The following is a 21,810-nucleotide window of genomic DNA, read 5'->3' as shown; positions in this document are numbered from 1 at the left end:
ACTTAGCGAGACTAGTTTGAAAAAGTAAAACACCAATATTTGCTTTTGCATCAATTATTGCAAGCATGTATGGAATTGATCAGAGGATGACATCACCTCGATGACGTAAAGCTTGCGACATCATAGATTTTGTTAAAATTTATAAAAATATTTCTCTATCGTTCAATTCTAGCTATATAAATCCTTTCAGGAAGCCTCACCAATCAATCACTTAAATTTGTACTTTCAAAATCCACCCATCTTCTATACTCCTACTATATTGCAGAAGTTTTTTTGGATGGATAAGGAAGAAAAAAAAGCAACAAAAAATGGCAACTTCCAACAAAACAGAGGACAGAACAAGATCAAAGGCCAAATTCTTGATGATATCAAAGAAACTCTCAGTTTCATTGTATCAAGAAAGAGTGAGATGCCACAAGCCAAGAAAGAAACCAAAGGGCAATTCCACTAGTTTAGTTTTATGTTGATTGATTTGTTAGATCTTCTTGTTCATATGAAGATGAACACTCTATTTGTATTATAGTTGTTGTATCAATATTACAAATTGTTCCATCAATAAAAACGAAAGATGCAAATTTCAAATTAATCATTTTGTTCATTTTATTTCATAATTATACATATATCTAAAAAAATTGAAAATCAACAATGTTTTTACTAAAATAAAGTGGATATTGACAAAAAATAAAAATAAAAACACATTAGTATTTTTTGAAGCAAAAACAGAAGATTATTAAGATAGGGGATATGAGGTTCCGATTCAAGCAGCCACTGCCACTGTCGCTACTCCGGCCGCCGCAGCCTGCGTCGGCGTCGGCGAAGTTTCGCTCAGTGTCCCAGCAGTTCTGTAACTGATCCTTTGACTAATTCAAATTCGATTCAGCTTTCCTACTTTGGTAAATCTTTTCTAGTCCTTGTTGCTTGCAGTTCATCATTTGGGGTCGCATTTGATATAGATGGGGTGATACTTCACGGCGCGAATCCAATTGGGAATTCACGGAGAGCGCTCCGAAAATTTTACGATGACTCCGGTAATTTGCCTTCCTAACACGATGCTCTGTTTGTTTCATTGCTTTCTCTTTATAATTAGGGTTTCTGGCTGGCTCTCGAAGAGATGCAATATTTCTGTAAATTAGCTAAAATTGTCGTATCATATGCGTTTCTCTGAAGCTGAAATTGTCTGATTGGGGAAAATTAGCCATATCATATACTTGGATTTAACTTCACTAATTACATCTTGGGGAAATGTAACTAGTTGTGTGGTTAGATTCTGTACCATCATTGGTATATAAATCAGTTGGGTGTATAACTGATGTTGTATCTCAATGATGTAATTTTATTGTCTGTGTAATTTTGCATCTCCCTTATACTCAACTTTTTTCTTGCAGGTTCATTGAAGATTCCCTTTTTGTTCCTGACAAATGGTAGGTATTCGAAGTCTTCCTACGTTTCATTCTGTGTTTCTATTTCGAACTTAACTGCTTGTGTTTGTGAAGACAAACAGGACTCGTTACTTCTATAGTTATTAGTTACTCATCAATGTAGCTTCGTGTAACTGGCAGAGATCTGTATTGCATGATTCATAATTTGTTATACTCGGAGATTCGTACATATTTTGACTTTGGGGCGTGTTGAATTTCCATTGTTCCTGTTTCGTGAAAAGTCCTAGCAGTAGAAAGCAAGTAAAATATCATCGTCTAATTGTAGGTGGTGGTATTCCAGAGTCGAGAAGAGCCCTTGAGTTGAGCGATATTCTTGGCGTGAAAATATTACCCTCTCAGGTGTGGTTACAAACTGTGAAGGTTGCCCCGTGCATACAAGTATCTGTTAATGTGATATGTTAAGTACCATGCTCTGGGTATAGGTAGTGCAGGGTCACTCACCCTTCAGCACTTTGCTAAAAAGGTATCCAGTGTCATCTTTATATTAATTTTTTTGGAAGCATAATTTAGTTTCCTTTTCAAATTCTCAGTACAGTTTACTCATATACTACAATTTTTCTTGATGGATTTTCCTTCATGGTTCTTTATTACCAAGATAAGGAATAGGAAGTTAGGCTTGAATATTGATCAACTGTTTCCCAGCTATTTTAATTACTTTCTCAAAAAAAATTTGGGATTTTTAATCGATTTCCATGTGTAGTCACTATGTGTTGAAACTATTTGAAAGTTTGTACAAGCCAGGGACAAAACTGAAAGTTCTTTGTTTCAGATATTAGAATGTTACTAAATCTTTTTATTATTGTCACGAGCTTCCAATATTTTTGCTGTCTCCCTTTATAGATATGAAAATGAATTCATTGTTGCCACTGGAAAAGGGGAACCTGCTGTTGTGATGTCAGAATATGGTTTTAAGTAAGTTCTAGCTTAGTTACTTTTGGGTTGAAATTGAGTTGTTCTGGTACAGTTATTTGTTCCTAAGCCATATCCCACTTTCAGGAGAGTTGTCTCACTAGATGAGTATGCATCACACTTCAGTAACATTGATCCGGTGGCCCAATACAAGCGGTGGACAACTATACAAGAATCAAACTGCTCAAAAAACTCAGAGAAGAAAATCCATCATGATTACTCTAAAAATGTTAATGCTGTGTTCGTTGTAAGTGATCCTGTCGACTGGGGTAGGGATATACAGGTATTTTGCTATATTTAAATTTAAAATGTAAAAGTTGTCAATATCAGCGCATTCTCAGAAAGATTCTTCTTGAGACGAGTAATTGACAACTTTAGGTTCTTTGCGACATCTTGACATCTGGAGGCATTCCTGGCCAAAAGAATTGGCATCAACCACCTTTATATTTTGCTGCAGATGATCTCCAATACCAGGTTGATTATAACAGATATGAAGGAAAAATCTGTTAATGTCTAGCTCTGAATTATCTCTTGTGTTGTAGCAGTGACCTTTGCAATCTATTAAAAAAATGTTGCCAACTTGCTACAGGCTGCATTTCCCTCAGAACGTCTTGGCATGGGTGCCTTCCGGATAGCCCTTGAGAGTGTCTTCAATAGGTACTTGAACATCTTCTACAGCTCTAATCATGCTATACTTAATGCACCTAAATCCATGGATCTGCAATCAACCAAGTTTAGACGTGACTTAGTGTTGAATTGTGTAGTTAATTGTGTTTGTTTAGCAGTACTGATAATGATTAAAGTAGTGCGCGAGAAATCTTATAAAAAAAGATACAGATTCTAATTGTATGAAAAAAATAGATAAGTGTAGATCCTAGCTGAATAATAATTTGTCTGAACTGAAATTGTTTACTCTCTTTCCACTCTCTCAATTACAGAATTCATGACAAACCCTTAGAGTTCACATGCTTCGGGAAGCCAAATCCTTTCGTCTTCAGAAATGCTGAAACTATATTAGCACATCTTCTACAAACTTGCAGTCCTGCTGATGTTGGAAATGGTGATTCTGGTTCGCCGTCTTTCAGGACGCTTTACATGATTGGTGACAATCCTTTAGTTGACATCAAAGGAGCTCAACAGGTCTCTCTCTCTCTCTCTCTCTCTCAAGTTCCTTTGTACAAAGAACAAACGTTAAGGATAGTGTTTCTGAGGTAATTTGTTCTTGCCCCACAGGCAGGGTATCCATGGTTTTCAATTTTGACAAGAACTGGTGTGTTTCGACAAAGAGAGAACCACACGAAGTATCCAGCTGATTTGGTACGCAATACTCAACGCTGTTCCTCTTTGATTTACCAATATATCTGCTGATCTTCGATCCGTTCCACTATGTCAGTGCAAACCTGCATTTGCACCATATATGATGTGCAACAATGATGCCTATGAGCCACTGAGCTTGCGATGTCGGTTTCTGATTTTGCAGGTTGTGGATACAGTGGAAGATGCGGTGGCGTTTATACTAAACAGGGAGGATGCTTTGTAGTTGTAGCCAATGCATCAGCTCTAAACACCCACTACAATTTTTGGATTCCTTATTCTTTATATATTCATACACATTAGCTTATCATGTAACAATATTTTTTTATAATCTTTCTCTTCCTGCTGTCTACCGCTGCTAGATGAAAACAAAGTGTTTGAAAAAGAAAAAGAAAACAAAATAAGTTTGTAGTTTTATTGCCCTTCGAAAAGGATAACTTATTCATATAGTAGTAGTAATATCCTATTTATCCCAATTAACAATAGTGAATCCCTAAAATAATGGAAATCAAGAAAAAATGAGGAAGGGAATAAAGAAACATAATGTTGAAAATTAGGTAATGCATGAAATCACCACCGCGGGCTGAGATAATGTATCATGCCATCAATCTCTGGCAAAATAATTTTCGCCGATCCTTCATATTGACATAGTATCTATCATTAAGCTGCAAATAAAAACAAAATTCAGAGCTCGAATGTATTTCTTGATCCTTCATATTGACATACTCTCACTAGTAGATGGCAAAGCCTTAATTTTGTGGGGACCTTGATTGCAACAAACGAACATGTAAGGAGCTTGCAATATTGATTTGAGTATTATCTACATCTGTTTTATTTTAAAGTTGTATTTGCAATACGGTCTATTCCCTTCGTCCCATAATAAGAGTCATATTTTTTCATTTCGGTCATTCCCATAATATGAGTCACATTTCACCTTTTACCATTAATAGTAAATACGTCTCACATTCTACTAACTCAATTAAGTGTACCTTATATTCCACTAACTAGTCTAATCTCCTATTCTTTTCCTACTTTTAAAGTATTAGTTTTATAATAAAATGTGAGTAGGAATGAGTTAGTAGAATATGAGGTCCACTACCAAAAATGGTAAAAGTGAAATGGGACAAATTTTGGGGGACGGACGGAAATGAAAAACTGGGACAAATTTTCATGGACGAAGAGAGTATTTCTTAAAACCCGTGCACATACCGAATGTGACTCCCTCCTATTGTGGGACGAAGGGAGTAAATTAAATAGAAGCTACACCATGAGTCGCATATCCTCTCCACTGCCCTTTGGCACGCTTTTATGCATTACCTGCAGAAGTCGCAGTTGTTGCTTCGTTATGAGTGTGAATTTCCACGATTAGCAACCAATAGTGAAATTTCACCAAACTTGAATATACAAAATTTCATAATTTGGGAAAACAAACACTCTTATCTTCACCACTTAGCTCCAAATTCTGCAAAATCGAAACCGAAGAAGCTTGAAGAATAACGAGATCCTTCAATTTTTGAGCTGAGCACGACGGGGCCCAAGAATTTGGGGAGAAATGGACGATTACACGCGAGAAATGATGGATTTGAAAACCCTTGTTACACGCACTCTCGAGAAGAAAGGCGTTCTCGCCAAGATCCGTGTGAGCATTGCCACTCTCTTATTGTTTATCTTCTTTTCTGATTCATATCGCTCCCTCTTTTTTAGTTCGCGTGTTTGGGATTCAAATTGCTCGGGCGATCTGGTGATTTTGAGTGAATTATCAAGGCAGATTGTCATTTTTAGGGAATTGGGGAGTTTTCACGGTGGGGGAATTTGTTCAGAATTTAAGTTTACTCGATTCCATGCGTATATTGTTATATTCAGCTTTGAATGGTTAGGTAAAGGTAAAGGAATGGGATTTTAATTGCATGTAATGGTAGTATTTGCTGAGATATATAGCGCATTTGGATTATTATTAGATTTCTAGTAAGAGGTCTTAGGCTTTGCGACCTTTTTTTTGTGTTGATGGTTGGACTTGAATTATTGTCTTAATTTACATGAGAATTTGGTTTGAAAAATAATACATTACACATTAGTTATTCTATTATGAGCATTGCATAATTAGTTTTGCAAAGATTCATAGTGTCACTCAGAGTTAAGTAAGAAGTGAAGCTGTGAAGCTCATCAGACTATCTACACCTCTTTATATGTGATCCTGATTACTGCATGCACTACTACATTTTATAGATGTTCCTTTGTGCGCCTATCATCTTAAATGCTGAGAGTTCTATATGTTCTGGTTTATTAGGCTGAATTGAGAGCTAGTGTATTTGAAGCGATAGAAGAAGAGGATAGAGTTATAGAGAAAGATGATGGACTGCCTCCTGCTCTTCTGGGTAGTTGCAATGATCGTGCAAAGCAGCTCCACAACTCTCCTTCTGGTACTTACCATAAAAATGTCCTCTTGCCCAATGTTGTTATGTATTTACATCTCATTTCATTAGGTTGCAGTTATGTACTTTGAAATAGAAATCTATAAGCAAAGTCCTCCCATTTGGTGAACTTATGTTTACGTTACCTGGAGATTGAGTCAGACTGTTATAAAAAAAACTCGATGACCTCAAATGTGCAGACTTTATTCAGGACTATGGTTCTCATAAGGACTCTTCGTTTACATTGAACATTAAGTAAATCATATGTTCCAACAGGGTTTAAAGTTTCAGGAGGGACATTTATTCTGGACTATGGTTCTCATAAGGACACTTCTTTTGCATTAAACATTAAGTAAATCACATATTCCAACAGGGTTGAAAAGTTTCAGGAGGGACATTAACTTTCACACAGATGCATTTGTTATTTCTAGTTCTGTTATGATCTTCATGATATTAATATTGTATCATCTTGTAATTGCAGGAAGACTTCTAACTGCATTGATATGTGAATATCTAGATTGGGCTCAACTAAACCATACCTTGAAAGTTTACTTGCCAGAGTGCAATTTGGTACTTTTTTGACATGTTTTCCTTGTAATATTCTTGCGGTGTGAGCTTTATCTGTACAGAGTTCTTTACTTCCCTTCTGTTTCAGCCAAAGGATTCATGGAAATCGGAATTAAGAGACTTTAGCAGCAAAAATGGATATGACCTTAATCGTAATGGTGACAGTGGGCCTTTGCTTTTGGACGTACTTGAGGGGTTCTTAAAGTACGAGGTATGTGAGTCCAGTCCTATAATTAATAATTTTTTACATAAGCAAATTGGCAATTCTACAAATGGTTCTATTTGCTTGCTTAATGTGTTTAGCTTGCTGGGTTGAACAAATAACACTAATGAGCTTTGCTGATTGTAAAGAATCTGAATTCATAGATATGTTTCTGAGGAATTGTTAGCTTTCCCTCTCAATTTTAATGCATGATGTTGCAGAATTTATCCCAAGGAAGAGGGAGCAGCAGGAGATCAACTATTCCAGATGCCGACTCTCTATCAAACATTGATCCTAGAAACATGAGAAGGACTTCACCGTCATCTCTTGCTGGCGGTGTACCTCCATTAGGAAGGTTTGTTGTCAATAATTCATTTCACTGCCAACTTTCTATAACTTGATTTGAAGCTTCCCATCATATCATCTACTTTATGCTGTGCTCATTTCAGGCCTCTTCCTGCTTCACAACCATCTGGTAAGTAGCTAAAGCATCTAAATTTGGTTTTGCAGAACCATTTAATGTGATGTACCTTCTAACTGTCCGACTATCAGATCGTCGAGCTGGGTCATCTACATCTGGCTATAGGAAAGACGAATACAGTTGGAGATATGATAATGATGAACTTCCAGAAGATGTAGGCCGGGCTTCAGCTGCACTGGAAAATCTGCAGTTGGATAGAAAAGCTCGTAATTTAACCAGCTCATGGAGGTTTGTTTCTGAAATCTGAACATTGACCTTATGGTTCTTTACACCATGCTAGAGATCCGTGAATCATAATTCAAAAATTTTGGTTCTACAATATACTTTGTAATGACCCTGCTAGTGTTTAATAATCTCTCGTAAGTGGAAAGTGGAATCTTCCAGTTACAACATAAGAAAACTCATTCATTGTAAACATGTACCCTTGTATGCAAATACCATTTTCTGAACCCTGGGTCTTCATATCCGGGAGAATTTGGCCTTCAAATTGGGAAGGATGAAGTAAAATAAAGTGGCACATCTGAGAAGTATTCTAAAGGATATGGATGGGCGCACATACAATAGAGCCCTCTTGTCCAAGATTGTGAATAAACATATTGGGTTTATTTTTTTGTTGTGTGTTATTGTTTTATTATCTCTATGGAATATGGGATTGATATCTTGATTCAATAATTTGGGGACAGGCATGCTGGTGATGGAATGTCTGAGGATACCAGCTGAGTAAACCGCATATAACTGCTTGATCTTTGACATAGTCTGCAGGTGATTTTTGCTGCTCCAACAATGTACCAAGTGATTTTATCTAAGATCAATATGTGTTTTTGTATTTTGTGATCATATAACTGCTTAATCCCAGTCTTTTTTCTTCCTATTCATTTTTTTTCTTGTTCATTTTCGTGTTTAAAGTTGTTAGTTTCAGGATTATAATCCTGTAGGGTGTGCCGATTGTATCAATACGCTACTGATTATTGTTTAAGCTAATGTATGGTTTATTTCTAAGTTGTTCATATGACATATCTACTCACCTATCAAGCACAAAAATAGTCTTTTTTACTATTATAGTTAAATAATAAACATAAAGTCAAATTTCATTTTTATCACACACCCTATCAAATAAGTTTAACGTATAAAATTCATTAACCAAGATACTCCCTCCATCCGGAAAGTGATCAATTGCTAACTCATCATTTAATTACTAACTATAACTAATTTAAGGCCATATAATTTTAGAAATCGTGTGGTCTACAATTTGCCATGTGTACTTTTCATTTTTATTAGTAAAATAAAAAAAATAAAAAAAAACTTCAAATTAGCGTTTTGGATGAAAATGTCAATATAATGTTTCGAAAATATAAACACAATGCTTTGAGAATGTCAACACAATGCTTTAAGAATGTTAACCTATTGCTTATATTGACATTCTACATGTATTATATTGACATATTTTATATAGTATGTTGACATTTCTGCTTGTACGAAAAAATTAAAAAATTTTGAATTTTTTTTCAAATTTTGACGTCGGAACATATGCATATAGGATATCGTTGGAATCCTTATAAAATTATCTTTAATTTGATATATGTTATATGAATTTAAAGTTTTGGGATTTCTTTTAAAAGTTAGTTATAACTAAACATGTAGTTAATTGACATTAATACCTCTATTGATATTTTTTGGAATTAATCATATGGCATTATTGACGTTTTTCGTATTAACATTTAGGGATTGATGATCTAAGACCTTAATTTGAATATCTAATGGCTATTATTTAGTTGTAGTTAGCTATTAAGTTATGAGTTAGCAATATAACACTCCCCCCTCCGTCCTATCCTAAGTGAGACGTTTTATTTTCGCATGTGTTTTGGAAAAAGATACTAATAAATAGTTAAGTGGAGAAAAAGTAAAATAAGAGAGAGAATAATGTAGAGAGACTCTCTTCGACATTATTCTCTCTTACTTTATTTTCTTTTCACTTTAACTATTTATTAGTATCATTTTTCCAAAACACATGCAAAAATAAAACGTCTCGCTTAGGCTTGGATGGAGTGAGTAATATTTTAATCTCTATTTAAACGTACATTAGATATTACTATTATTCTAAAAAAAATAATAAGAAATTAGTAAAATTTATTAACCTATAAGCCACATTGATTTCATATGGCTTGAATTAATTGAGGATCTTGATGCTGATGCAAGTGTACAAATCAATGTTCAACTCATCCCCTACCTAAGTCAAAACAAAAACCTCAACTTTTGACAATCCACAACTTGGAACATATATTTCCAATGGTAATGATGTCTATGGTACTAGATTCACCGTCAAGAGGTTTGTAAATTCCCTCAAAAAAAAGGCATTGATTATGGTACTAGATTCGTTCCTTAGAAACTCATGAAGATGACCAAAGCTGCAGCACTGTAGCAGCAGCGTCTTGCTCGGTAAACATGTGGGCATCTTCTGTCACTTTCTGTTCTTGTTCTACCCTCATTAAAATCTTTGAAAGGGATACAAAAAGTAGAAACAATATATGAGAAAGAGAAAAATTCACTCAGTCTAGCAATAGTCTACCTAAACCATGGCATTCTCTTATTCCCAATTTAAGAGATTTCCATTAAACAAATAATTCAGCCTAAAAGATTATCATATTAAGAGAGATAGTCCATTTAGTCTATGTTTGTTCATACAAACGATGTGGGAGAATGAATTCATAACCGATCATGTTGATTTTAAACCGATCATAACCTCATGCATTTATAATCTATCATTTGCTAATTTTAAGTGTAGCCCGATTAGCCCGCTTGGCAAATCCAACACTGAACGTTAAGGGTTAAGATTGTAATTTAAATCCGAGGCCGATTAGCCTGCAAATCTCTATTGACACGTGACACTAAAACTCCCACATGAAATACGTGTGTGGAAAATATAGGTCACTTATTTATCGCACAGGGAAAATCGATCGATTCGGTAAGATTGCGAAATTCCGATCTTCCCCACTGCTATCGTACGCCTCCCTCGCTATCTTGAGCTTCCTGAGACAATTTAACTCCGCACCATACTATGCCTTGCGCTCTCAAATTCACCAATTCCATTATCCTACGCCCACACCAACCCTTCACATTTCTCGCCCCCTCATCCTCCGCCACCACTACCGGCCAATCGACGGCATCTAACTCCACCGGTTGGTGGCGCAGGACGACCGCATTCTCTCCTCCGCCACGCCGTAGAATCGCTTCGCGGAGTGGCCGGGAACATCACCGATTCGCATCGGATTCTCGAAGCGGAGAAGTAGATAAAAAGCTGTTTTGCAATTCGGATACTAATTTCGGTTCCGAAATGTGCGTCACCAACAATGGCAAGGCCGAGAGCCAATCCGACGTGTCTCCGCCCACGCAGAAGCTAACCGGAAAACCACCGGCGAAGCTGCTCACATTGCCTACGATATTGACGATTGGACGCGTCGCCGCGGTGCCGCTCCTTGTAGGCAGTATGTATCGATTGCGCATCGTAAATTGTGCTTCCATGTGTTTATTTTAGGATGTTTATGTGGTATGGTTTGATTTTATCTCGAATCATGCAATTGTGCACAATGTATTATTTGCTTCTTTTGCACAATTTGTTGTATCCTGATACCGTATTTCTGATTGAAGGTTCGTGTCTTCTATTGAATAATAAGATTGTGGTATAATATAACATCATCATCTAATGGATGACTACACAGTCTATTGGAATTGTTAATTGAGCTGTAATTTTTCCTTGGAAATGCATAATCAGTTTTAGGTGATTTTAGTGATTGGTTTGAGTGTGCATTCTATCTATTTTATGGTTTCAGTTCGCTGTGTTAGTGTGTTTATGGAAGTCATGAGATTGACACTCTACTTTCAATGGTGTAGCATTTTATGTTGAGAGCTGGTGGGGACCTGCTGTTACAACTGGGATTTTCATTGCTGCAGCCTTTACAGATTGGCTTGATGGATACCTTGCTCGAAAGGTGCGGTCTGTCTAGACTCAGCTTCTTTGAATTATCTTGTCATGCTTATCTTTATTTTCATTTTTTTCTTTATTTCTGATGATATTTTGTTCGACAGATGGATTTGGGAACTCCGTTTGGTGCATTTTTAGATCCAGTGGCAGATAAGGTAACACTTAGAGCAATTGTACTCACTCGGCAGAAAATCTCACTAAATACATTGATTATGTAAATAAATTTGGATCAGAAAATATCTTCCAATATGACAAAATTGGGTTACATTTTTCAGAGGAAAACCCAGGTGTTTTTCCCAAGGGTACACTTAATTCAAAATTTGAACACAAGGGGCCCACTTTTTTAACCTATGGAGATACATACATCTTGCTGTAGAAGTATTGTCCTCTATTTATTTTATGGGACCAACTGTTGCATGACTTATGTTGAAATACATGAAGACTGCTACATGTTCATCTTCTTTCTTCGTAAAATGAATGCAGCTTATGGTTGCTGCCACACTGATCTTGTTGTGTACCCGACCTCTTGAAGCTGGTGGGTTAGAGCATGCACCATGGCTGTTAACTATACCTGCTATTGCTGTAATTGGCAGAGAGGTAAGAGCTTAACACTTTCTTCTCACAGAAACAAATTTGTGCCTTTTCAGGCATATCCATACACAAGATAAAATTTTTATGCTTAGCTACTGGTGCATCTGCCATTGAAATAAGTACGTTTATATATTGTATTGAATATTGATATCAAAGCTTTTACATCAACAATATTTCAACCCCTCTCTCTCTATCTGTTAAAGATATGCATTGTGCCTAGAAGAGGAAGTGAAGGGAGATAGGGGAAACAGTCGGAAATTTAAGTTTTTTATCCTTCTAATCCATGATGTTTGGTACAGTTGCAAGGAACAATGAGTTAATTCTCTTATAAATAGGGAAATGATACATGGTTATTTTTTATCCCCTGCAACTCTGAAAATTGTAAGTTGTGCCTCCTAAGAGAAGAAAGAGGTGGATGATACTTCTTGAATCTCTCCACACACTGATACTTTAGAACAATATCATAAGACATATTTAATCTTCGTATGGGAGAAAAGCAGTGGATGACACTTTCTGAATCTCTTCTCGCACCGATTTGCAATTGAGCTTATATTAGAATTGATAGATATGATTTAAAACAATATCATAACTCTTTTATAATCTTCATATGGGAGAAACAATCAGCTACCAGCTTGAAATGCACATAGAGCATACAAACAAGAAAAAAATTCAACTTCATTCTTTTGTATTTAGATATCATTAATAGACTTGGATAGCTCATTTTGACTTTGGGGGAAAGTTATTTCTTTTCATCGGTTGGAAATCTTATTTTCTTGAATTTCTTCACCTCTAATTTTGCACTGTAGATCCTTATATTTAAAGCTTGATACATGGCCATGTTTCAATTTGGTTTAGTTCTAGCATTTACATATTTGTTATGTCTACATGTAGATTACTATGTCCGCTGTCAGGGAATGGGCTGCTGCTCAGGACAAAAAGCTTCTTGAGGTTTGAACCAATGGCCTTGAATTGTAAATTCATAATTAAAATTAATATTACAAACTGGTGAATAATGGAATCGAAGAACTCATCCAAATTTATTACTTTACTTTCTAGGCTGTTGCAGTCAATAATTTGGGGAAGTGGAAAACTGCCACACAGATGAGTGCATTAACCATCCTCTTGGCTGCCAGAGATGCCAGGTTCAGTTTTCTTCTTTTCCTTCATATTATCCAGCTTTTTTTCAATTGAAGTCCGATATATACACACATTATTGTTTTCTGAAACTGGTATGCCGTTTTCCTATTCATGCAGCATCATCGGAGCCCATACCTTTGCTTATTCTGGGGTTGTGTTGCTATATATTTCAGCATGGCTTGCCTTATGGTCACTGGTTGTGTACATGAGTAAGATATGGAAAGTGCTTCTTAGCCAGTAACTTGGCGTATCAATTTTTATCATGGTTCGTAGTAACTATAACGAAGAATGGAGGAGCAAAGACATCCCCACCCGTAAAAAGAAGAGATTGTTCTAAATATGGGTGAGCAAGTGCAGCTCTCCATTTGAGATTCTTTAGCATCAACTGAGTTCTATCCCAGGAGCTGTGTTCCAATTATCCAAAAAATATAGTAGATGAAATAATGCCCGTCACTCTAGTGACCCCTCGTCACCAATGTAACAAGCGAACAACAGTAGATGACATTCCATGTGTTGCTGAGGCAGTCTTCTTTATTTTTGTTAAAAGTCACTGCTTTAGCAGCTTGGTACCTGATTTAGGCTAGTATTATTTGTTATCAAATGTACTATATAGATAGATGGTATCATAAAATCATGAAGCAAAGTCATGATGCTGTTTATCTATATTATACTCAGTGGCACTATTATGGAACAAATGCAGAGATACAGCACTGAATTTATCACATTTCATCATCAATAATTCCTTCTGTTTTTATTTTCCAGTCAATTGGTGTGTTTCATATGCCAGTGAGCAAGAAAATTTAAAGAACATGAGTCCCTCTGCATCTTCCTGGCATAATCATTAACATATATCAACTGTTGTGAGATGCCCAAAGGCAGCTCTGTACATCTGAACAAGTATCTCCCCTTTTCCTTTTCAGTTTCGATGAAACTAATCAAGAACAAAACATGTTTATACCAATCTAGTCTATGTGTTGGCTTCTCCGGGTGCTACCCGCCTCCTTTTATTGAGAGAATCGGCCCCTGAAACGAGCTACGGCTGATCAAATGGGAGTCAAGGAAGACGACTATTACAGTGATGTCGTCGTGGAAATGTCTCCTCACTCCCCTGTCGATCCTTTCCAGGTCTGAATATCTCACCTCTCTCTTCAATGCAGCCTCCTGGAGGGCGGCTGTTACTAGCTTCTTGGCAACACCCTGTAATGGGTGTATAGTGTGATTTTACGTGAGGAAGAAAAACGAGTAATTTTTGAAAGTTTAGAAACCGTACATGGCGCGGAGAGTGGTTGACAAGGTCGACTGCCTCTTGATTGCTAAGGTGTTCCCATAGACCATCCGAGGCATATATAAGAAACTGGTCTTCGTGTTGAAGTTTCTGAACTTGTATCGATGGCTCGGCCAACAGGATTGGCTTCTCGATAGGGTCTGAAATTCTGAACTTCGGTAACAAAGGCGGTTTGTTGAATTCTGCTTTCTTCAAGTAGGCATCACCTATTGATCTCGAAATCTGGGATGGAACAAGGAGAGGAAACACACAGTTAGGGAAGCATATTACTGCAAAGAAAAGGAATGAAAACAATTGATGACGTCCTCCTCAAATGGTTCGTAGTTAGATTTTTGCACGATTTTGTGATATAGTTAGGGAAGCATATACCGTCTTGCAAAAGAATCCCCATTGTTTTAGTCTTTTTCTTTAAAACAATATTTTTACCTGAATGAGACCCTTCACTCGCCAAACATTGTGCTTCAAAACAACGATGTTCGGATCTTCGGGGTGCAACGAGTGCAACTCCTCCCGAACAGATTCAAAACTGGCGTTGTGTTCGTCTGATAATTGGACGGCTTTGACCTCTTTACCAGACTTTTCTAGTCTTGCCAACACCACCCTGGAATCTCCAGCATTTGCAGTGTATATCATCCCGTTGCATACTATGCCTACTAAACAACACGAACCCACAGACGCGAGTTGTGGTTTGATTTCCCATTGCTTCTTTACCATAGAAAGAAATTGATCTTCCGTTGCTAAATAAGCACTTTTTATAACATCCGCAGACATTTCTTGACTCTCTAACGTAAATCCTGCATCAGACAGCTGGAAAGTGAGTAAACAACGAGTTTTAGCAAGTTTTCGATCAACTCGTGTAAGGGACTTCAAACAATAGATCAACAACTCTTCCAAAAAACAATAAAACAATAGATCAAGTGGCTTATATCTCATCATAAATCATTTGAAGCTTAGATGACATTTCCAGATTGGAATTACTTAAATTTTTTTACCAAAACAAAAAAAAGTACATGGATAGAGTTCATATAGGAACTGCATTTATCTAAATTACATGTAAAGACCGACATAAGCAACATGTACACACACAATATTCGAAAAATATTATCCCAACATGATGTTAAGAAAGAATCTAAATCGCATTAAGGCACTTATTGAACATAGTACTCCACATTTTTCATGAATTTTTCGTCGGATTAGCATTAGTGTGATCGACCTAAAGAGCAGAATATTACCAGAAGTGCAAAACTTTATCGAAAACACTTTCACTGTAAAATAAAGAAACATCAACTAGAAGTCTAACATATCAAACAGCACAACCACAAACATACGAACAACGCTAAACGCAACACATGGTAAGACCATAATAGCAACAAAGAACGCAGATGTGCATACTCTTAATATTTTTGAATAGATGGCTGTTTATAAACCGGGAAGCTTCAGGGCCAGCATGCCCGTCGTAGATTCCAACAAATGTCCCACGAGGGCCAGCCTCCATAGAGCTCAGCGGCCCCGACTCTACTTGGCATTGATCTTCCAACACATTGTTTGCTTGGATAACCGCCATTGAAAATTCCCCGTGTATATGTTGAGCTATATCTTTGTACCACCACAACCCGTCCACACAACCACTAGGATTGCCCCCTCTAGTGTTGCAATTCACTGCTCGGCTCTCCACCGAGGGCCGCCAACAAGGGGAAACATACTTTCTCCATGAATTTGTCCCCATTTTACTCATAAGCACAATTTATCACTCTTCTCTTCACCAGACCAACTCTTAGCCCCAATATAACTTTATTTTATGTGCAAAATTCAGATATACTTATCTAAATCCAATTTCACAATTTCCGAATGCAGACAAATGTAAGCACCATCAATCTGTATTATGCCAAAATTAACTAAGTAAATAAACAAACACCATTAATACATTGCAAACAAACTAAACTAACTCACAAATTAAAAGAGTAGAGTTAAAAGATCGAAAAATAGAACCAACAATCAAAAGCTAGCTCAACAAAATATTGAAATTCCAAAAAAGAGGGGCTAAAAATTGCATCTTTTTAACATATATTGATAAATAATGCCAGAAAGGATAGATCAAGAGACATGGAGAGCAGACGAAGATACATACAATAAATTAGGAGTAGAATTGATCGTGTATGATCAAATTCCTGTGGGCTGTTTGCTGGCCGGTTTCTGGGTTGGGTTTTTGGGGATTTTCATTTGTCAATTTATATGAATTTATAGGGAATTTATTTTTCATAGATGGAGGGGTTAGAGGATTCTGAATTTGACCAAGAACGCACCTTTCTTTTAGGCAAGTTTTTCTCATCTCTTTTCTTATGATTATTTAATTTACCAAAAAGTTTAGTAGGCTTAATTTACTATTCACTTCTTCCATTTTCTTTCAATCTCTTTCCTTATTACTGGAGTAAATCATTACTAACGATTAACGAATATGTTCTTTTTTAATTTACCAAAAATTAGTAGTTATAATATTTGAAATATTCAGTTCTTCCATTGTCTTTCGTTATCACGAAAATAAAATAGTCATCTTAGAGCACCTGCATTGGTGCATGATACATTGAGCAGGCACCGTGCCGACGGCGCGGCGAGCTCCTGCTCTCCGCTGTGCTCTTGACGATGGCACGTCCATGCTTGATGCATCGAGCACCGCCGTGCCGAAGGTTCGTTTTTATTCCGTTAAATTAATTATTTTTTAAAAAAATCATAAAAGATCAAAAGTAATTCGGAAAAAAGAAAAAAATATATTTACGGATTCCCAAAAATATAGCCCTTTTTTTCAATTTTTTTTGATTAAAAAAAAAATTATCCCAAAATCATCTACAAATACCTACATTGATCATCCATTCTTTACATCAAATTATCTTCATTCGTACTTCAATTTTTTAATTATGAATTTAATTTTGTAATTTTTAAGATTTTAATTATGTAATTTTAAATTTTGCAGTAATTTATAATAGTATTTCGGGTATTTTAAATGCATTTTAATATTGTGAAAATGTTTTTAGTATTTGAAATATTTAAATTGAATAATAGAATGGTGGGACCTTTGAGCATGCTCTTGCGGAAGAGCATGGATGTGAGTGTTGTGCTCTTGCGAAAGAATATGGATTAAAAAATGAATAAATGTAGGTCCGGGCCTACATCCATGCTCTTGCGAAAGAGCATGGATTTGGATGCACTTCTCATTTCAATTATAATGCTCTATCTTTACATTTTAGCACAATACCCATATTCCTCAATTCGATATTTTAAGAAAAACAACTTACATAAAAACTTTGAAAACGAATGTTTGTGATAGTTGAATCTGCATAACTAGTAATTTAACGCGTGATGAAAAAGTTTTTGAAAAATAAAAATAAACTATTTTTAATGGATAGATCGAAATGATCATAAATGACGTTCTACCTATATTTAACATGTTTCATCCATCAAAATTTTTAATAATAGTATTTCACATGTCATGAGAGAAGGTGTAATGAAATTTTTATTGGACGGTTATTTTTAATTTAGTCATGATAACGTATTCAAAAGGTATGTGTAGTAATTTTGCTAGATAGTCTTAGCACGATGTTTGGTTTGTTGGACATAATAAAAATGAGATATAGTATAACATAAGATAAATGAATTTGTCTAGCATGAATAATCATAAATTTCAATGCAATGTTGGCATGGTTGAAATATTACATTACTATGTAACCTAGCTCAAATAAGAGCTGATTTTGACCAGGAGAATTCTCGTTATGAGCCGCACATAATGTAAAATTTTAATTGACTAATCAAGTTTATAATGCGCTGACTAATCAAATCTAAGAGCAAGTTTAATAGTGTATTTATTGATTAATAATGTGCTAGTTCCAAGCCATTAATTGACCTGACGTCATAAAATACGTGGGCAGCAATAAAACATAGAGTTTTATCCTATAGGGAAAATGCGAAATTGTCAATATATATAGTAAGTACAAAATAATAGCAGTAGTTATTTATTAACTCTATTTGAATAAAATTCAGTCAATTTATGGTTTTTTGGACAAAATTTTACTTGGGAGTTTGATAGACTGATCAAAATTTATCATCTATTTATCTCAAACTTCGAATTAAAAATTTTCTTTATACTCAAATTCTCCCTCAATCCTAAAATTCGCTGCGACCACTCTGCCCTGCCAACTTTCGTTGATTTATCCCCATATTTCTCTGTCTCCATTTTCATTGTTGTTGTTGGAGGGTTAGGATTCAACCAAGACATCGTCACCTCCAAAAAGCATCATCTTTGAAGATCTTGAAAAATAATTTATTCATTGGAATGATCCCACATAGATTTTACACATTTTTAGGGATTAGACTAAGCTTGATTTGATTAAATATTGCATGATTTAGTATGCTTTTGTCCATTTTATTATTTTGATTGAGTTTGTTGAGTTTTAAAATAAAAAAAAGCTAAAATAATTATAATCAGACTTTTAAGGTTACTATGGGCTTAATCTTAAAATGAAATTTGTGTGGATACCTTACACGTTTCAATTGTAGTTCTTCGGAGAAAGTTACTACTACCATTTGTAGTTCTTCGGAGAAAGTTACTACTACCATTTAATGAAAACTGTGTGAGGTAGTGCAATGATAAATTGACTCTTCTTGAAGCCCAATCTCTTACTACATATTAAGGAGTACAATATAGTATATTTTAAAATTCAAAATACTACTTCCTCCATCTTGTAATAGGAGTCCTATTTAGTTATGACACGAGTTTTAAGGAATGTAAATAAAAGTGAGTTGAATAAGTTAGTGGAATATGGGTCTCACTTACATATTTAGTTTTATAATAAAATGTTAGTAAAATAAGTTAGTGGAATATGGAAATTAGTCTACCCATTATTTATGGAAAGAGTTGAAATAAGATTTTTATTGTGAAATGGATCAAAATGAAAAATATGACTCTTAGCGTGAGACAGACGAAGTATCACGTGTAAGCCTTTCCATGCTATATATATAGGTCTACTTTGACTCAAAAATAATTCTCCAAGAATTTACTATTATCTGTTTATAGATCTAGCTTCCACCATAGGACCTCCTATTCTAATCTCTATTTGTAGGATTTATTTTTATGATCAATTAATATTCACTATCCCTTCATATTTTATAACTACTCTACTACCTCTAACAAAAATAAGGCAAAGCAAAGTAATGATCCAAAGAAGACCAGAGTCGACAAAATTATCATGTTAACATATTCTTTTCTTGTGATTATTTTAGTTTAGTTGTCTAATTAGTTGAACATTTAGAATTTTATGATTTGAAAGTAATCGACTCCAAATATTTATCTTATTAAATTTTTTTGTTATTTTAATAATTTTTTTATAAAACCGACTATTTGACATGTAATTGGATGATTTTAATTACTCCCTCCATCTCAAGGAAGATGACTCATTCCTTAGAGCAACTCCAAGGGAGGAGGTAAATAAGAAGATAAACAATGATAACCGCCAAATTTATCTTTTTTTTAATGGAAAAACACCCTCCAAAGGAGGAGGTAAATGGGAAGGTAAAATACATTTTCCCATATTGAGGAGGTATCTTTACCTCTCCATAGAAGAGAAGGTAAAATAGAAAAACTGATTTTGAGATTGGCGGAAGAGAGAAACGGGAGAGAGAAGCGGCAAAATCTCAACAATATACCTATTTACCTTTTCAATATACCTTTCATCCTTGGAGTTGATTGCTTTTTGGGAAGGTATATTGCACTTTTTGAGAAGGTATAAAAATGATATACCCTTTTCATTTACCTTCTCCCCTTGGAGTTGCTCTTAGGCAGCACAGGATTTTATGCAGCTTTATTTTGTGTGTTAAGTGGAAAGAGTAAAGTAAGAATAAGTAAATTAATAAAATAGAGATAAATGTGTTCTATTTTTAGTAATGAGTCATTTTGGTTGAGACAAAGTGTAACAACCCGGTTTTCTAGGGTATAATAAATACGTCGACTGCTACCAAACGGATTTAAAAGAAATAAACATAGGCTAGGGTTTCATTTAAAGAGATTTGACCAAAGTATTTAAAAGAACTATCAAAGCAATGAGTCAACGGTTTAACCTAGAAGCTTTAATAAATAAAAGAAAGATACCATAAACTACGATCAAATATCTCAAGAGTTTGACATAATATCCAAGAAAACCACAAGAAGTCTAAAGCTTCTAAACCGAAAGGAATAAATGCAAAATATCCAGATAATACTAAAGTGTATAAAAAATTCAGCGGAAACGACCAAGAGAAAGCGAAGCCATGTATGAAGACACGACTACGCTCGAAGTTCAAAACATCCATCTTAATTAATTAATATGCTCAACACCCGCCACCGCTCGTCGTCGTTCAACCTGCACATAAGGAAAACACATGCAGGGCTGAGTATTTTGAAATACTCAGTGAACTCGTTGCCAAAACATTTTAATAGTTATGACACCCTTACCATAGTGAACTCGAGTTTTTGCAGTTATTAAAAAGAAATATCATCGAGTATCACAAAAATATTTCCATAGACTGGCCAGTCAAACAACTCCCCACTTTTCTCATCAATTTCCACAATCACAACATTTCCATGGTGCGACGAAAGTGTGGCCACACTTTTCGCCCACGAGACCGACCGACTAGCAAGGACGGCTCCCGATCCCACCGTGTACACAGCCTGGTAGGGTTTGCGGCCCTACTCAGACCCGAATTCGTTTAAACATATCCATAGCCCTATAGCCCAATGGAGCGAACTCTCAAACTGGGCATCAGACGCACAATATCACAACAAAGCAGACATAGGCATGGCATAACAGTTAAACCACCCTTATCTCTCCGCATTCATAAATTTGCAACATAAGAAAGTTTAAGAATAAAGCCCACCTCGACTGCTTAGATTTCAAGTATGCTCTTTCCCTTTGTTATCCTGCTTCGCAACCGAGGTTTCACCTTTTAATCACATAGGCACATATCGCAAATCAGTTTCAAAATCAACTCCTAAAACATGCATGTCTCAACGCTTTCCCTTTTCCCATCGACTTATCTTAATATCACCAATCAAAATCATGATCATCGTATAAATTTCATTCGCATCTTAGCTCTAGATCTATCATCAACATATATCACACATGAGTGTTTTGCCAACACACACACACACACGACGCACACGCACACACACACACACGATTTCACACACACACACACACATACATCCAAATCATCAATTTATTTCCCCCCTTTCACTCGTTCCATATGCATGAGAGTTCAAGAATACCGATTAATCGGTTAGAAAGAAGAAGAATTAATATAAAAATACCTTTTTGAGAAAAAACGAACGGTAGAAACAAAGTAGAGACTTGGTTCTTCAAAAATCTTGAGGCTCAAACTCTAATTCTTCTCAAAGGATGAAGAATTATTGAAGAAAAGTAGAAGAAAATTGAGAGAGTGTGGAGAGAGGGAGGGGGCGAAACTTATGGAG

The 21,810-nt window shown here is 35.7% G+C and overlaps 4 protein-coding genes across 5 annotated transcripts; 3 read left to right on the top strand and 1 right to left on the bottom strand.

Moving 5' to 3' along the window:
- The first annotated feature begins 693 nt into the window (after positions 1 to 693).
- On the top strand, positions 694 to 3,995 carry LOC125211094 (uncharacterized protein YKR070W-like). Of its 2 annotated transcripts, none has more exons than XM_048110783.1 (12): positions 694 to 839; positions 925 to 1,028; positions 1,386 to 1,421; positions 1,720 to 1,778; positions 1,862 to 1,902; positions 2,280 to 2,351; positions 2,436 to 2,631; positions 2,727 to 2,822; positions 2,938 to 3,005; positions 3,287 to 3,488; positions 3,582 to 3,665; positions 3,829 to 3,995. In XM_048110783.1, exons 1-12 carry the CDS (start codon positions 745 to 747, stop codon positions 3,886 to 3,888), a joined length of 1,113 nt encoding a protein of 370 aa, XP_047966740.1. In that variant the 5' UTR covers positions 694 to 744; the 3' UTR covers positions 3,889 to 3,995. The 2 variants fall into 2 exon arrangements, with proteins under 2 accessions (XP_047966740.1, XP_047966739.1); XM_048110782.1 differs by having other exon boundaries at positions 1,705 to 1,778.
- Positions 3,996 to 5,021: 1,026 nt separating this feature from the next.
- On the top strand, positions 5,022 to 8,330 carry LOC125212847 (protein TONNEAU 1a-like). The gene is made up of 8 exons (XM_048113122.1): positions 5,022 to 5,301; positions 5,950 to 6,082; positions 6,555 to 6,643; positions 6,729 to 6,851; positions 7,064 to 7,197; positions 7,292 to 7,317; positions 7,395 to 7,551; positions 8,007 to 8,330. The coding sequence occupies exons 1-8, from the start codon at positions 5,215 to 5,217 to the stop codon at positions 8,041 to 8,043; spliced, it is 786 nt and encodes a 261-aa protein (XP_047969079.1). The 5' UTR covers positions 5,022 to 5,214; the 3' UTR covers positions 8,044 to 8,330.
- Positions 8,331 to 10,273: 1,943 nt separating this feature from the next.
- On the top strand, positions 10,274 to 13,769 carry LOC125212846 (CDP-diacylglycerol--glycerol-3-phosphate 3-phosphatidyltransferase 2-like). The gene is made up of 7 exons (XM_048113121.1): positions 10,274 to 10,805; positions 11,212 to 11,309; positions 11,407 to 11,457; positions 11,786 to 11,899; positions 12,785 to 12,841; positions 12,950 to 13,035; positions 13,148 to 13,769. The coding sequence occupies exons 1-7, from the start codon at positions 10,379 to 10,381 to the stop codon at positions 13,269 to 13,271; spliced, it is 957 nt and encodes a 318-aa protein (XP_047969078.1). The 5' UTR covers positions 10,274 to 10,378; the 3' UTR covers positions 13,272 to 13,769.
- An 81-nt stretch (positions 13,770 to 13,850) lies between these two features.
- On the bottom strand, positions 13,851 to 16,587 carry LOC125212845 (probable protein phosphatase 2C 38). The gene is made up of 5 exons (XM_048113120.1): positions 16,444 to 16,587; positions 15,708 to 16,190; positions 14,742 to 15,109; positions 14,301 to 14,537; positions 13,851 to 14,227 (listed from the first exon to the last, which is right to left on the bottom strand). Exons 2-5 carry the CDS (start codon positions 16,048 to 16,050, stop codon positions 14,021 to 14,023), a joined length of 1,155 nt encoding a protein of 384 aa, XP_047969077.1. The 5' UTR covers positions 16,051 to 16,190; positions 16,444 to 16,587; the 3' UTR covers positions 13,851 to 14,020.
- Positions 16,588 to 21,810: the final 5,223 nt, after the last annotated feature.

Source organism: Salvia hispanica, chromosome 3 (assembly GCF_023119035.1).
Source record: "Salvia hispanica cultivar TCC Black 2014 chromosome 3, UniMelb_Shisp_WGS_1.0, whole genome shotgun sequence".
Lineage (NCBI taxonomy): Eukaryota > Viridiplantae > Streptophyta > Magnoliopsida > Lamiales > Lamiaceae > Salvia > Salvia hispanica.
Note: the sequence above shows the minus strand (reverse complement) of the source record. Positions and strands in the feature narration are given on the sequence as shown.